The sequence below is a fragment of the Amphibalanus amphitrite genome, unplaced genomic scaffold, assembly GCF_019059575.1.
Source record: "Amphibalanus amphitrite isolate SeventyFive unplaced genomic scaffold, NRLGWU_Aamphi_draft 000857F_arrow, whole genome shotgun sequence".
In the NCBI taxonomy this organism is placed as follows: domain Eukaryota; kingdom Metazoa; phylum Arthropoda; class Thecostraca; order Balanomorpha; family Balanidae; genus Amphibalanus; species Amphibalanus amphitrite.
Window position 1 is genome coordinate 242,187 of NW_024882351.1, and position 12,358 is coordinate 254,544.

A 12,358-nucleotide genomic window follows, 5' to 3' on the forward strand; every position below is an offset into this window, starting at 1 on the left:
TGTATGTACAGCTGTCCGTGGCGCTCTGCGTCGTGGCCATCAGGAGCGCCGCGCGACCTACCACTTCTACCGCTCCGGCAGGTAGAACTCCAGCGGCCCCTCCCTGTTCCAGCGATCGGACCCCCTCTGCCACTCCCCTTCGGCCCCCCCCCCCCCCACCGCCCCCCCCCCCCCCGGCACACCCAGCTCCCCCCTTCCCGTCCCACCAGCCCTGACTGTGCAGCTTTGAGAGCCGACGGCGCCTCAGGCACGGGTGCGCGGCCACAGGCCTCGCGCCGGATTACCGTAAATCACAAACAATGTATTTACGGGATGGCCGCGTGTCCGGCCGCTGCCAAGGCTGCCGGCGCGGCCACTGACGGTGCGTGGGAACGGAGCCCGTTCGGCAGCCGCCGGGACACCGGTGGACACCGCTGGACGGCGCGGCGGCTGGCGGCCCGGCGCGCAGCGACCTTCTGCGCTCAGCGGCGCACGCGCGCAGGCCGCTGACTCACACCGGCCGCCTTTCATGCGCCTTGACCTTTATCGAGTCGGCTCGCGCTCCCCTCGCCTGCCCGCTCGTCGCGGTCGAGGCCCTGTCTCGCTCCCCTCGCCCGCTCGGCCACCGAGGCCCTGTCTCGCTCTCGGAGCTGTCTCGCCCGCGATACAGTAGCTGGGTTAGGAGTTTTCAGTTTCATAGCTTTCGAGTACAGAAAAACGTTTTTTTTTTTAGTTGTAGGTAGTTTTATCTCTGGCTTTCTGGTGTGCTTTGGTTACCTATTTTGTGTTTGGTGTTTTGCAGTCCCATAACCCATCGAAACTGGACTTTCATCCTTTCGCTTCTTTTACAATTTAGCTCACTTTCTCACCTTCTAGCTTCATGCCCATGTTGAGGCACTTCTCGAAGCGACAGGCGGGACACTTTTTTCTCGTGGCGATGGTCACCAGGCAGCCCGCTCCGCGCAGACACACGTAGTTCTTTTTGTTCTGCACGGTGCGCTTGAAGAATCCCTTGCAGCTCTCGCAGCTGAAGATGCCGTAGTGGAAGCCGGAGATTTTGTCGCCGCAGACGGGGCAAGGGCTGTTGATGAGCTGCTGTCGGCTGATGCCCGACTGGCCAGAGAGCGCCGAGTGAGCGGCCAGCTCGGCGGCCAGCTGGGACTTGTCGTCGCAGCTCTCCGAGTCGGACTGGGTCAGGTTGAGCGGGTGCTGGCCCAGCAGGTGCTCCATGTGCCTGCCCAGCATGGGGCTCTGCCGGTACAGGTGGCGGCTCTGGCCCGGAGAGGCCGCCGGCGAGTACTGGCCGCCCGGGGAGGACACAGACGAGCACGAGTACTGGGAGCCGCCGTACTGCGACGCGTCCGAGTTGTTGCGCGACAGGCCCGTGCTGGGCGTGTGCGAGTAGGGCGACGAGTAGCCGGAGAAGTGTCGCGCCTGCAGCGGCGAGGCGGTGGGGGAGTACATGCGGCCCGCCCGAGACAGGTCCGGGGAGTTGTGGTAGCCGTGGCTGGCACGCGACAGCGGCGGGGACGCGCTGGGGGTGAACGGGCCAGAGTGGTTCACCTCACAGCCCGAGTCACTGCGCGTCGGCCCCGGACTGCTCGGCCGGTCACTGTCCGTCTGCCGGGAGAGACGGGGTCAGAGGTCAGAGGTCATCTAGCAGAGGTCAGAGGTCACCAGTCATCAGAGGTCATGAAATGTCAGACTGAGGTCTCATGATTATTCTTAGGGGTCAAACAAGAGTGTATGGGATGGCAGATTGAATTCAAATAATGACACTCAGGGGTCAACGGTTTGGGTCATGCGGTGCCGGTCTTGGATCGTATGACATCGGAGGTCATAGTCACCTATCAGAGGTCACACAGAGTATGGCTGACAGCCATTTCAAGGTCGCAAACTGAGTAACGAGCATTTTACACATAGATACGAGGAAACAGTCTCACGTCAAAATGACATCAGTGTTGAAGTATGAAGGCTGTAACCTTCAAATGAAAACGAACGAAAGATTGATTCGGTGTGATAGCAAATGGACAGCACCCACGATGAGCATTTATCATTGCCAAAGTTTGCAGATGCCATGCCTGATAATGACACCTTCCTAACCCAAAAAGGCAGACCGCAAATTAAGATTAGCCACCGAACACTCAAAGTCTACACCAGACTGCTTTTGCACGTTTCGCTGCTTTTTTGACAATCAGTTCTCGAAGGAAAGCGGTGGTTGCGGGGGTTCCTTATGCGCAATATCCAGACAGTATTCGGTCTTGCAGTAACGCTCAGTTGACAGTGTGTGATAGCCGATAGGGCGGCTTCGTATTGAAGGACAGGTCTGTTCCATTTCTACACAAATACAAATATCTGCCTCAGGCATCACGCAATATGTTTTATGGGTATATCATCAGAAGGTTGATAAATAAGACTGAGGGCTAGGCAAGTGGTAATGAAGTACTCAGCGATTGTAACCTGTTGCCGTACCTTTGAATTAGCTAGGTCCGTGTCGGTGAAGAGTTGATGTTCCCTCGACCCCGTACTGGTCACCATGTCGTCGTACTCCTGTTTGATGGCCTGCAAAAACAGAGAGGAGACCGCTGTCAGCTCCACTGGGAACACTCGGCACAGACGCAACGTAGTCATTTACGAAACAGTGGGCTATATATGAACATTAGATAAGTGCACACGGCAGGCATGCCATGCCTGCTGCAGCACAGACTGTCTAATGTTCATATATAAGGGAATATAGGTATGTTTCGCGTCTAAGAAGACAAGGCACAGCTTCAAAGAAAGGTTTCAACGGTAAAGAGCAAAACTGGATTATTTTTTCTCATAGACCATCGCTCAAACGTCACTTCTCTCACGGCAAAGTGACGTCGGCATTCCTCATGGCAACCGAATCAGAGCACTATACCATATATCTGCTGAGTGTAGAAAAGTCAGTCAGCTGTCACTGAGCCTCCTTGGCGACAAGGCACATTCAGCGCACAGTGCACACGGCAGGCAGCACAGACTGTCACCCGTCAGCAGCAGGTCCATAAAACTGCCGACCGGCCACTCGTACAATGGCATTCGGTGCACCGAGTCAGTTAAATCGAACTCTTTCAGCCTGTGAGTGGTACCATCCCGCTCTCAGAGAAAGGTGTTGGCCAGACAGCTGCTCACGTCTTGAGATAAATCCCTCATCTAGACACTGCTGGGCAACGAGTCGAGCCGATTTTTAACACACGGAAAACAAAAAAGCAGACCGCTTTACCGACCGCAGAATGTGCTCTCGCCGCTCACAGTCGGTTAAGCGCACGTTTATGGCCAAGAAACCGTTTGGTGACATTCAGCACGTCACTCTCCGAAGACAGAGTGCCGGAGTGTCAACATCAGTCACTCCCACGCACTCAGGAGTGTCAGCCCTGCGCAGTGATCTGTGAAAACACCAATCCCGAGATATATGTGGAATTCACCCCAGTATGATCACTTTTTCGCCGTACCGGAAATTTATTTTGACGGCTATAGCGCACCTCTTATACACGGATACAATGCCTGTGGAGGATTAGCCCCTCTGCGTGCACTGGGACGTCCAGTCGGGAGGCACCGCCGACTCCCAGGCACGCCGGAGCCGATCCCCGGCCGGTGAGGCTGGCTCGTCTCAGAGAGGACATCTGCCGTGCTCTTACGGTGCTCCCGTGGCTGCCTCGAGCGGGAACCGGTTTCATACATAGTGTCATGGCCATTCCGGTCTCATTAAAACGACGTTAGAGACGTCAGCCGACGTCTGACATAGACTGAGGAGCGCCGCCGCGGGTCGTTCTGACCTATCGGACAACCGACCGGCAACAGTTACGGACATCCTCAGGGGCGGTAGGCTTCGAGACGGCATTTCGAGCCGAATGATGATCTAATGTAAGTGATGACGCTTGACAAACTCTAATCGATGGACCTAAGAGGCTTACGCGAACGGTGAATTCAAATTCTGCCAGAGGAAATAAGCAAATGAGCTGACATCATGCTTGTCCTATGCACTTCCCTTTATTTGCCGACTTGCAACACTGATTGGGAATGTTGCTCGTCGCATATTTACAATTTACATGCCTCACCCTTCATTTTCACCGATGGTCGGCACACAGGAACCACACCCCTTCCGCAGCATTGATGTGGCACAGATGTGTGCAATTTGTATTCGTCATATTGCACCGACAGCACTTAGCTGTATTTAACAGGGCGTCCTTCTAAAGTATCCACCACCCACCCTGTCCCTCCCGCTACCCACCCTTCACCGGAAGGCGCGCCTGCGAACCTGCGTCAGACCGCCCGGCCAACACGGCACCGAGCGACTCCTGACGCAGTCGTACACTCCAAATAAGACCAACGACCGATGTTGGCCCGTGGACGCTCCTTCCCCGTATCTATCGTCTTGTATAAGGTACCGAACACGGCCGGCGGCCCCCGAACAGCGCATCTGCATTTAAAATACCGCAGGACTCGTGCCAGTCGCGCTCGTCGGGCCTAACTCGACCAAATAACGGCAATCAGGCACTCATGGCCGATCACGAGCCTTGTAAGGACGCAGGAAATCACGACTCACGAGTCACGAGTCAGGAGTCATGAATCACGGATCATGACTCATAGATCACGAGTCGTGTTTCGTATGTCCCACAGAGTGTCAGGTAGCTAAACGGACTCGGCGACGGAGCGCGGCTGAAAACATGGCGACATGACCACAGCGGACCGCTGGGCAGACGGACATGACATGCATAGCCAACAACGAACCACCGCAACAAACGCCGTCGCAGTTTTGCAACGCGCTGCAACCAGCTCGCCGCGCAAACAATCGCCTTGGTTGCGGCGGCGGCGGCGGCGGAGCGGCGCGGCGGCGCGGAGCCGGTATCGGCTAAGCCAGGAATGCCGCGATCCGCAGCGCTCGTGCCGACCTCGTGCAGCGCGCCGCTTACACCGGCCCGGTCATGACCGTCGGGTGTCGCAAAAAGACGGCTCTGGATGCCGCCGCCGCCGTCGCCATCGTGTCACCGCTGGGACCGGGCACGGGGCTTCACCAGCCGCGGCCGTCTGCAGTGACGGTGACCGGCCGGCCGACGGCGGGCGCTCGGCGGCCCCAGCGCCTACCGCCGGGGCCTTGAATGGAGCTGTCGACGGTGCACGGTGCACGGTGCACGCTATCCGGCCGGCCAGGTACCGCCGCGCGGCGGCCAGAGCTCGGCTCAGCGGCCCGCCGGCCGGCTGTGACTTTGGACACGGCCCCGGAGGCCGCGCAGCCTTGCACAAGGCTTCGGCTTTGCGCCGACAGGGCCAGCAGGAAACACAGACATCGGTCGGCCGCCGATTGCATTGTCAAAGGCTGAGCGGGGTCACCTCGGCATGCTTGGGTACGTCGGGGGTGCGGGCGGCTTACACCGTATCTCCTCTCAAGACGACCGAGTTTTCCATGATCAGGAGGAGTTAATTTATGATGCGGCTCGGATCACCTGACAACGGATGTGTCAGGTGTTCGATCCCACGCGTCAGTCATCTATAAAGGCTCTAAATGCTGAACGGTCGCTGCTAAATGGAATTCAGAGAGCTGCCAGCTATGATAAGGGTTGGCATATGACGCATGCATGCCTTAGCCTTGTTCACCAATGAACCATATAGCCACGATCATTCCTTTTCCCGTGACCCTCCATGACCTTTCTCTGTTCACCGGATAACAATCCTTCCAGAGCTCTCATATTTTCTTCACCTGACACACCTTTAGTCATTAACGGGTCTCAGCTGACGAGTCACACGACGCCTCCCACCTGAGACCGACTCGACAGTGACCTTTCGGAGCCCACAGGCCGCCGGTGACGGCCCCGTCCGCTAAGTAGGCCGCAGTGAACCCGTCCCGACGGGGCCGGCCGCGCGGCGACTGACCGGATGCCATTGAGGCTGACCGACCGGCCGAGCCGGCCCCGGGCCGACCTCAGCGGAAAAAACCGCCGCATGGACACCGCCGCGCCGGCTCGCCACAGGCGGTGACGACAGAACAGGGTCGGTCACACCGAGCTGGGGTGCGCCGCGGTACAGACTCGGGACGAGTCAGGGGAGAGCGGAGAGCTGACTGCAGGCTGAACCGGGATTGGTGGTTTATCATAGGTAGAGTCAAGGTTGGGCTCGACATGGAAGAGTGAATGAGGACTTTATTGGAATCAAGCTGAATTCAGCGGAAATGTATGGCCAGGTAGGCCATTCAAATTACGACCCACACATTCATCTGTCCGGGATGTAGCTCGTCCTCCACAATTACCCCGGGTGTGGGCGGAGGATCCGGTCAGACGTCAGCCCCCCCCCCCCGGTTCCCTCCCGGGGTGGAGGTCGGGTCGAAGGTCGCCCAAGGCTGCCGTCTGTGCTGGCGCGTCCGGTGACGGTCCCCGGGGGAGGGGGAGGGGTAGAGAGGGGGTAGTTCCCGGTACGTGTCAGCAGCTGGGATGATTGTGGGGTCCGGGAGCTGAGGGTGATGTTAGCCCGCGCCTGCTGAGCTGGCGAGGTGTCAGGTGATGAGCTAGGCCATCGGTAATGAGGCATCAACCGTTCGGCTGACAAAGATTTGTTGGAACATATTTCGGATCCATCGAGCATTCAGTTGCTGGAGCCAAACGTTGGCTGTTTTTAAAATATTATTTTAAATTCAGAAAACGCAGCAAACACAAACGTCGGCTCAACAATCCAAACACTGACAAATAACCCGATCATTTACGACTTTATCAGAAACATTGTGAGCGCACGGGTTTAGTTAAAATACCAAACCGTAAACAGATGCGCTTATCAGTTTCCAGCAAGCGCCGTGTCTAAGCAGATCGATGGCCACATTCCCGATTTGTAACGGACCCGGATGATGTGAACGCCGCCGGCCGGCACGCCAGTTTATTTTCAGAAAATGACGTCAGAAAATCCAGGATCGGTGCAGTGAGACGGTCGGCAGCTGAGATTCTTCACATTCTAAGGCGCGCTGGACACCCGGAGATTGAGCGGTTTGGTTTAGTGAGTTGAATTGTTGTCGGGGATGTAAATAAGATCTCATATCGTTCACATTGGAATGTCGAGGAATCCTACCAAGTACCAGAATAGGACACAGTCAGTTCGAAAAACAAGAATGCTTCAAAGAAGGACTGAAAGTCGTGTCAAAAGTATTGATTGGCCACTCACTAATGCCCATATTTTCTAAGCGAGGCGACTGAGGCGAGACAGGAAACCAGTCCGTCAGGGTAAATGGCAATCCCAAAAAGAAACTATGTAAACTGTGCGCAACTGTGGAAACTTAGCAGGCCTGTCCATTCTGTACATCGCAATTTTTCCGTGAGCGTCACAGTTGGCCAAATATGGTTTTAAAGTTTATCTACGCGATAATAATCGCCTCGGAATGTCGCCGCAGTGTTTTGTCCAAATATGCTGACGGACATGTCGTTGTATTTTCACCGTGCTCGCCTCAGTGAGTACTTGCTCAGACTGTGTCGCAGCCGAGTAGGTACCGATATACCTACTTCTGTAAAGGTAGATTTTACGGTCATTATAACCTATACATTCCGACTCCGTTCTGAAACTCAGCAAAACATTATGAAAGGCGAAAAGCTAAAAATGCGTTTTATTTATCTATGGATCTTATAAAACTGCACGGCGAATGGATACAATGCCATCAACACTATCCTGCAGCAGCGAGACAAAAACGCATGATGTGCGTTCGATAGATTTAGCGTCAACGTCACACCGGTAATTTGTACACAATGTAACGGTCACAAATTAAGTCACATATCCGGTAAATGTAATCATATCTTGACAACATCGATGTCAATATTGGGAACGTTAGTATTTGAGTCATGCTTCCCGGTGTAGGAAACGGGACAATTCCTGCAGCGGAGCACTGGCGAAACCCGGTGACGGCAGCAGTATAGATCCTGGTGTGCGGCCGGCGGCAGCCGCGCGGCCAGCGGCGGACGCCACCACGGAAAATCCACCCGAAACGCCCGGTAATCATACATAAACGATTTAAAACACACCATTAATGGCGTAATAAACAAAACAGACCACCAATAATCGTCCAAAAACCTCAATGAGGACACCCAAGACACGACGAAGCGAGTGAAATGCATTAAGCGGAAAGAAAAAGATACATGGGCCGATTTCACGGCTCCTTTGGCTGAGAAGCAGCCATCAGTTAATCAAACAAAGTAGCCACGAGTGGCGGACGCGCCTGACGTCACAGCTGCGATAAATATGACGTACAGACGGCGAAGGTGACACTTTGTGTCGTTGCAACAAACAAGCTCAGGGGCAGCCACGTGTCGCTATGATGAGTAATGAAGGCGTGCTCATTGTACAGATCGGCGCAGAGCCTTGCGGTCCATGACAGACTGCGCTCAATTCACGAGTCATCACGCATTGGCACTCCCGAAACAAACATTCAAAATAAAAGCTTTGAAGACGATAGTGACATTCAGTTTACTTCGAGTGTCTTTTATTCTGCTGATTATAATGTCAATGCATAACAATTGTCAATTTCGCCCAAAACAAATCGATCCAGAATCGTCCCTCTATCTACCAGTCGGACGCCGCGAAACACAGTTTTCGTCCATAGATGGCACTAGTGTCGAACGCCTGAAGTTATACTGTACCGCCGAACACTGGACTTCAACTGAGGAGTACGGGAGCGAATGCGACGTGATACAGGGACTCCGATAATTATCAATGGCGACGGATGTAGGACGGTTGGTTGCAGAAAGACCATGCGTTAGCTCAATCAAAATTGTTTCGGCGTGTAATACGGGGTTGTTCTTTGTAGTCATGATATTCCGAGTTTCCGGATGACGAGTGGGTGGTAGCGACAAGAAATGCCGGGCAGCAATGGGCGCTTGGTGACATGTAGCAGCAAGACGTGCTTTCAGACGCATTTCCAGACTGGAGGAGCAGTACGATGGTGGCTACGGTACTATCCAGCATACAAGATTTCCCATAGGACTGCGAAATACAATACAGAAAAATACGCAGATGCTCCAAATCCATACCTCCCACAGAGCGAAAAACGCACGAGCGTAACGACACTTACGGTCACATGCACCGAGCGACAAAGTACTTCAGTGGACCTCCTCTGTCGGCTCCCTCGATCACTCAGTGCTACCGCTATCGTGACCATTGTCCGCGCACAAGGGAGGGTACGCTCGTACTTTACTCCAGCCACCGGTTCACGCCACCCAGCGTCCTAAGTACTCACGCGCCGTACTTACAAATGCTTTGTCTGTAAAAGTAGGTATGTCATTTAATTCACGCTCAACAGTAGCGAACCCAGTAAACATTCCGCATTCGCCCAAAAGCATTCTATAAAAGTTGGAATAAATGCTAATTAGAGTGCGGACAAGTCCGATGTTCCTGTCGTTTCCAGTTCACCGTTTTACGGGTTTATACTTCACGGTTCGTTCCGCCAGTCAGCTACCAGCTCATCCCCGTGTGCAGTGTTCCCACCCCACCCCAGCCGGGCGGCGGGCGGTGTTTCCTCATGGCCTCTGACTAATGGTCGGGCGGCGAGCGGTCACAACACGTCCCGCTCCAGCGCCCCGTTGTGGCACGGCTGAAAGTAGCCGGTCGCCACTTGAACCGCTAGCAGTGTATACCGCTAGTAGTTCACCTCTCGTTGTGAGAGGGAGTGAAAGGATTGTCAAGGCAGAGACTACCATCCGCCACCGTCGGCACCACACAACTCCAAGGGAGGAGGAGACTCCCGATGTGGGCCCGTGTCGGTAGCTCTGAGCTTGACTAGGATGAACGAGTTACCGATCGTGGATCGTACTGATTTATTGAACAAAAATTGGCACACTATATTTCTAGCAAGGCTACCTTGCATAGGTAGTTTCAGCGTCTAAATGGTAATATTACAAATTACAGTGACAGTTGGACAAAGAAAAATTACTCCACACCTGCGCTCCTAGATTACCCTCTTAAGGCGTGACAATACAACAGCTACGGTTACAAGAGATAACATATAAGGCAGAAAACAATCACAAGACATATGTGTCAATCAATCACTGACATCTGCGTGCATCAAAAGGATTTACTAGTTTACGACGCCGCCGCTGGGTTGCACACGCTACGGCGCCGTCGCTAGCAACGGAGCGCTGTTGCACCCGCTACAGTATACCCCCTCCCTAGACACGTCACTGGGGAACGGAGAGGAACGTGACGTGTCGGAACCGGAGAGGCGGGCGGACTTCTCTACCGGAGCGGGTACGGAGGGCAGGGCGGAGCGGAGGCGCCGCCGGCATGGCACCAGGCGGGCACGACGAGCCGGCCGCCGCCGCTGACTGACAGTCGGCAGGGGAGAGCGCAGGAGGACCGTCGGCAGGGGAGGGCGCAGGAGGTACAGGGACCGCAGTGGACGGAACGGACTCGATGGGTCGGCGTGGAGTCTTGGATGGGAGTAGGAGCTTAGGTCCCGAACCTGGCACCGCAGTGTTGGGGCCCGGCGCGTCACGGGGCGGGTCGCAATGATTCGGAGTAGCAGTCGGCGCATCAAGAAAGGCGGGTTTGACACGGTCCAGCGAGACAGTATCATTACGACCGTTACGGAACACGGTGACAGTCTTGGTTGAACGGCGCACCACGCGAAAGGGACCGTCATACGGCGGCGTCAGCGGTGGGCGAGAGGAGTCTCGCCGAATGAAAACATGCTGACAGTCCAGCAGCTCACTCGGCACAAACACAGGCACGGAGGACGGAGATCGAGGGGCCGCCGGTCGAACCCGGCGCATGGCCCGGCGCAGCTCGTCCACGTAGGACGCCGGATCCAGGTGCGTCGGACCTGACGCAGCAGAGACGAGTTCGCCCGGAAGGCGCAGAGGCTGTCCGTAGACGAGCTCCGCCGGCGTGCAGCCCAGGTCTTCCTTCAGCGCCGACCGGATGCCGAGAAGAGCCATGGGCAGGAGGTCGGTCCAGCGGACCGGCGGATCAGCCGCACGCAGTGCAGTCTCCAGCTGACGGTGGAAACGTTCCACCAGACCGTTGCTCTGCGGATGGTAACTGGTGGTGCGAATGCGGTGGCAGCCGAGGATCTGCGACAGGTGGTCCCACAGGTTGGACTCAAACTGTGCACCTCGGTCAGTAGTGACGCAGGACGGCACGCCGTAACGGGCCACCCATCCGGAGACGAACGCGCGGGCGACTGTCACTGCACGAATGTCCGGCAAGGGCAGCGCCTCTGCCCAGCGCGTGAACCGATCCACACAGGTGAGCAGGTACTGGTTACCGTCCGACGGGGGCAACGGACCCACGAGGTCGATGTGCACGTGGTCAAACCGTGCCGCCGGCAGCGGAAACGGTTGCACTGGGGTACGCGTGTGACGCTGCACTTTAGCCCGCTGACACTGGAGACACGCACGCGTCCACGTCGCGACGTCACGGTTCATACCGGGCCACACAAATCGCTGGGCGACGAGATGCTGGGTGCCACGGACGCCCGGGTGTGACAGGCTGTGCAGAAGGCGGAAGTAGGGTCGCCGGAGGTCCTCTGGCAGCAGTGGCCGAGGGCGACCTGTAGATTCGTCCACCAGCAGCGTTGAACCACTGGGCAGCTCGACGGAGCGCAGGCGGAGGGAGTGACGAGTGGCGACGAACGCCTGGAGCTCCCGATCGGTCTGCTGGGCCGTCGCCAGAGTCTCGAAGTCGTCCAGGGGTGGTCGAGGTTCGGAGAGCACGGTCGTGATCCGAGAGAGCGCGTCCGCCACTACGTTGTTCCGTCCGGGAACGTGACGGACATCAGTAGTAAACTGGCTGACGAAGTCCAGGTGACGAGTTTCGCGAGGAGCGTGACGATCGGAGCTGCACCCCACAGCCGACACCAGGGGTCGATGGTCTGTGAACAGGATGAACTCCCGGCCCTCGACACTGTGGCGGAAGTGCCGGATGGCGAGGTAGCAGGCCAGCAGCTCGCGCCCGAAAGTGCTGTAGCGCGTTTCGGCAGGCTTGAGCGTCTTGGAGAAGTAGGACAGCGGTGTCCAGCAGCCGTCCACGAACTGTTGTAGGACCGCGCCGACGCCGACATCCGAGGCATCCACTTGGATGCTGAGTGGTGCACCTGGCAGAGGGTGTGCCAGTCGGGTGGTGTCCGCCAGGCGCGCCTTGACGGCGGTGAAGGTCGACTGGGCCTCGTCAGTCCAACGGACGGGCCGAGCGCTCTTGGCGTTGCGTTGTGTGATCAGCCGGTGCAGAGGGCGAAGCAGGGCGGCGGCGTCGGGCATGAATCGGTGGTAAAAAGTTACCATTCCGATGAAACGCCTAAGGTCGCGCTCGGTGCGAGGCAGCGGGAAGTCCCGGACGGCTGCTACCCGGTCCGGCAGTGGGGCGATGCCGTCACAGTTGACGTCGTGTCCCAGAAAGT

General features: G+C 56.4%; 1 protein-coding gene across 2 annotated transcripts in view; it reads right to left on the reverse strand.

The window, feature by feature from the left end:
* Positions 1 to 12,358, reverse strand: part of LOC122367199 (nuclear hormone receptor FTZ-F1 beta-like) — a 46,490-nt gene that overhangs the window by 10,591 nt on the left and 23,541 nt on the right. For both annotated transcript variants that reach the window (XM_043340092.1, XM_043340093.1), the window contains exons 4-5: positions 2,452 to 2,541; positions 849 to 1,599 (exon numbers count right to left, since the gene is read on the reverse strand). In XM_043340092.1, the coding sequence (XP_043196027.1) occupies positions 849 to 1,599; positions 2,452 to 2,541 (841 nt within the window). The remainder of the gene's footprint in view (positions 1 to 848; positions 1,600 to 2,451; positions 2,542 to 12,358) is intronic.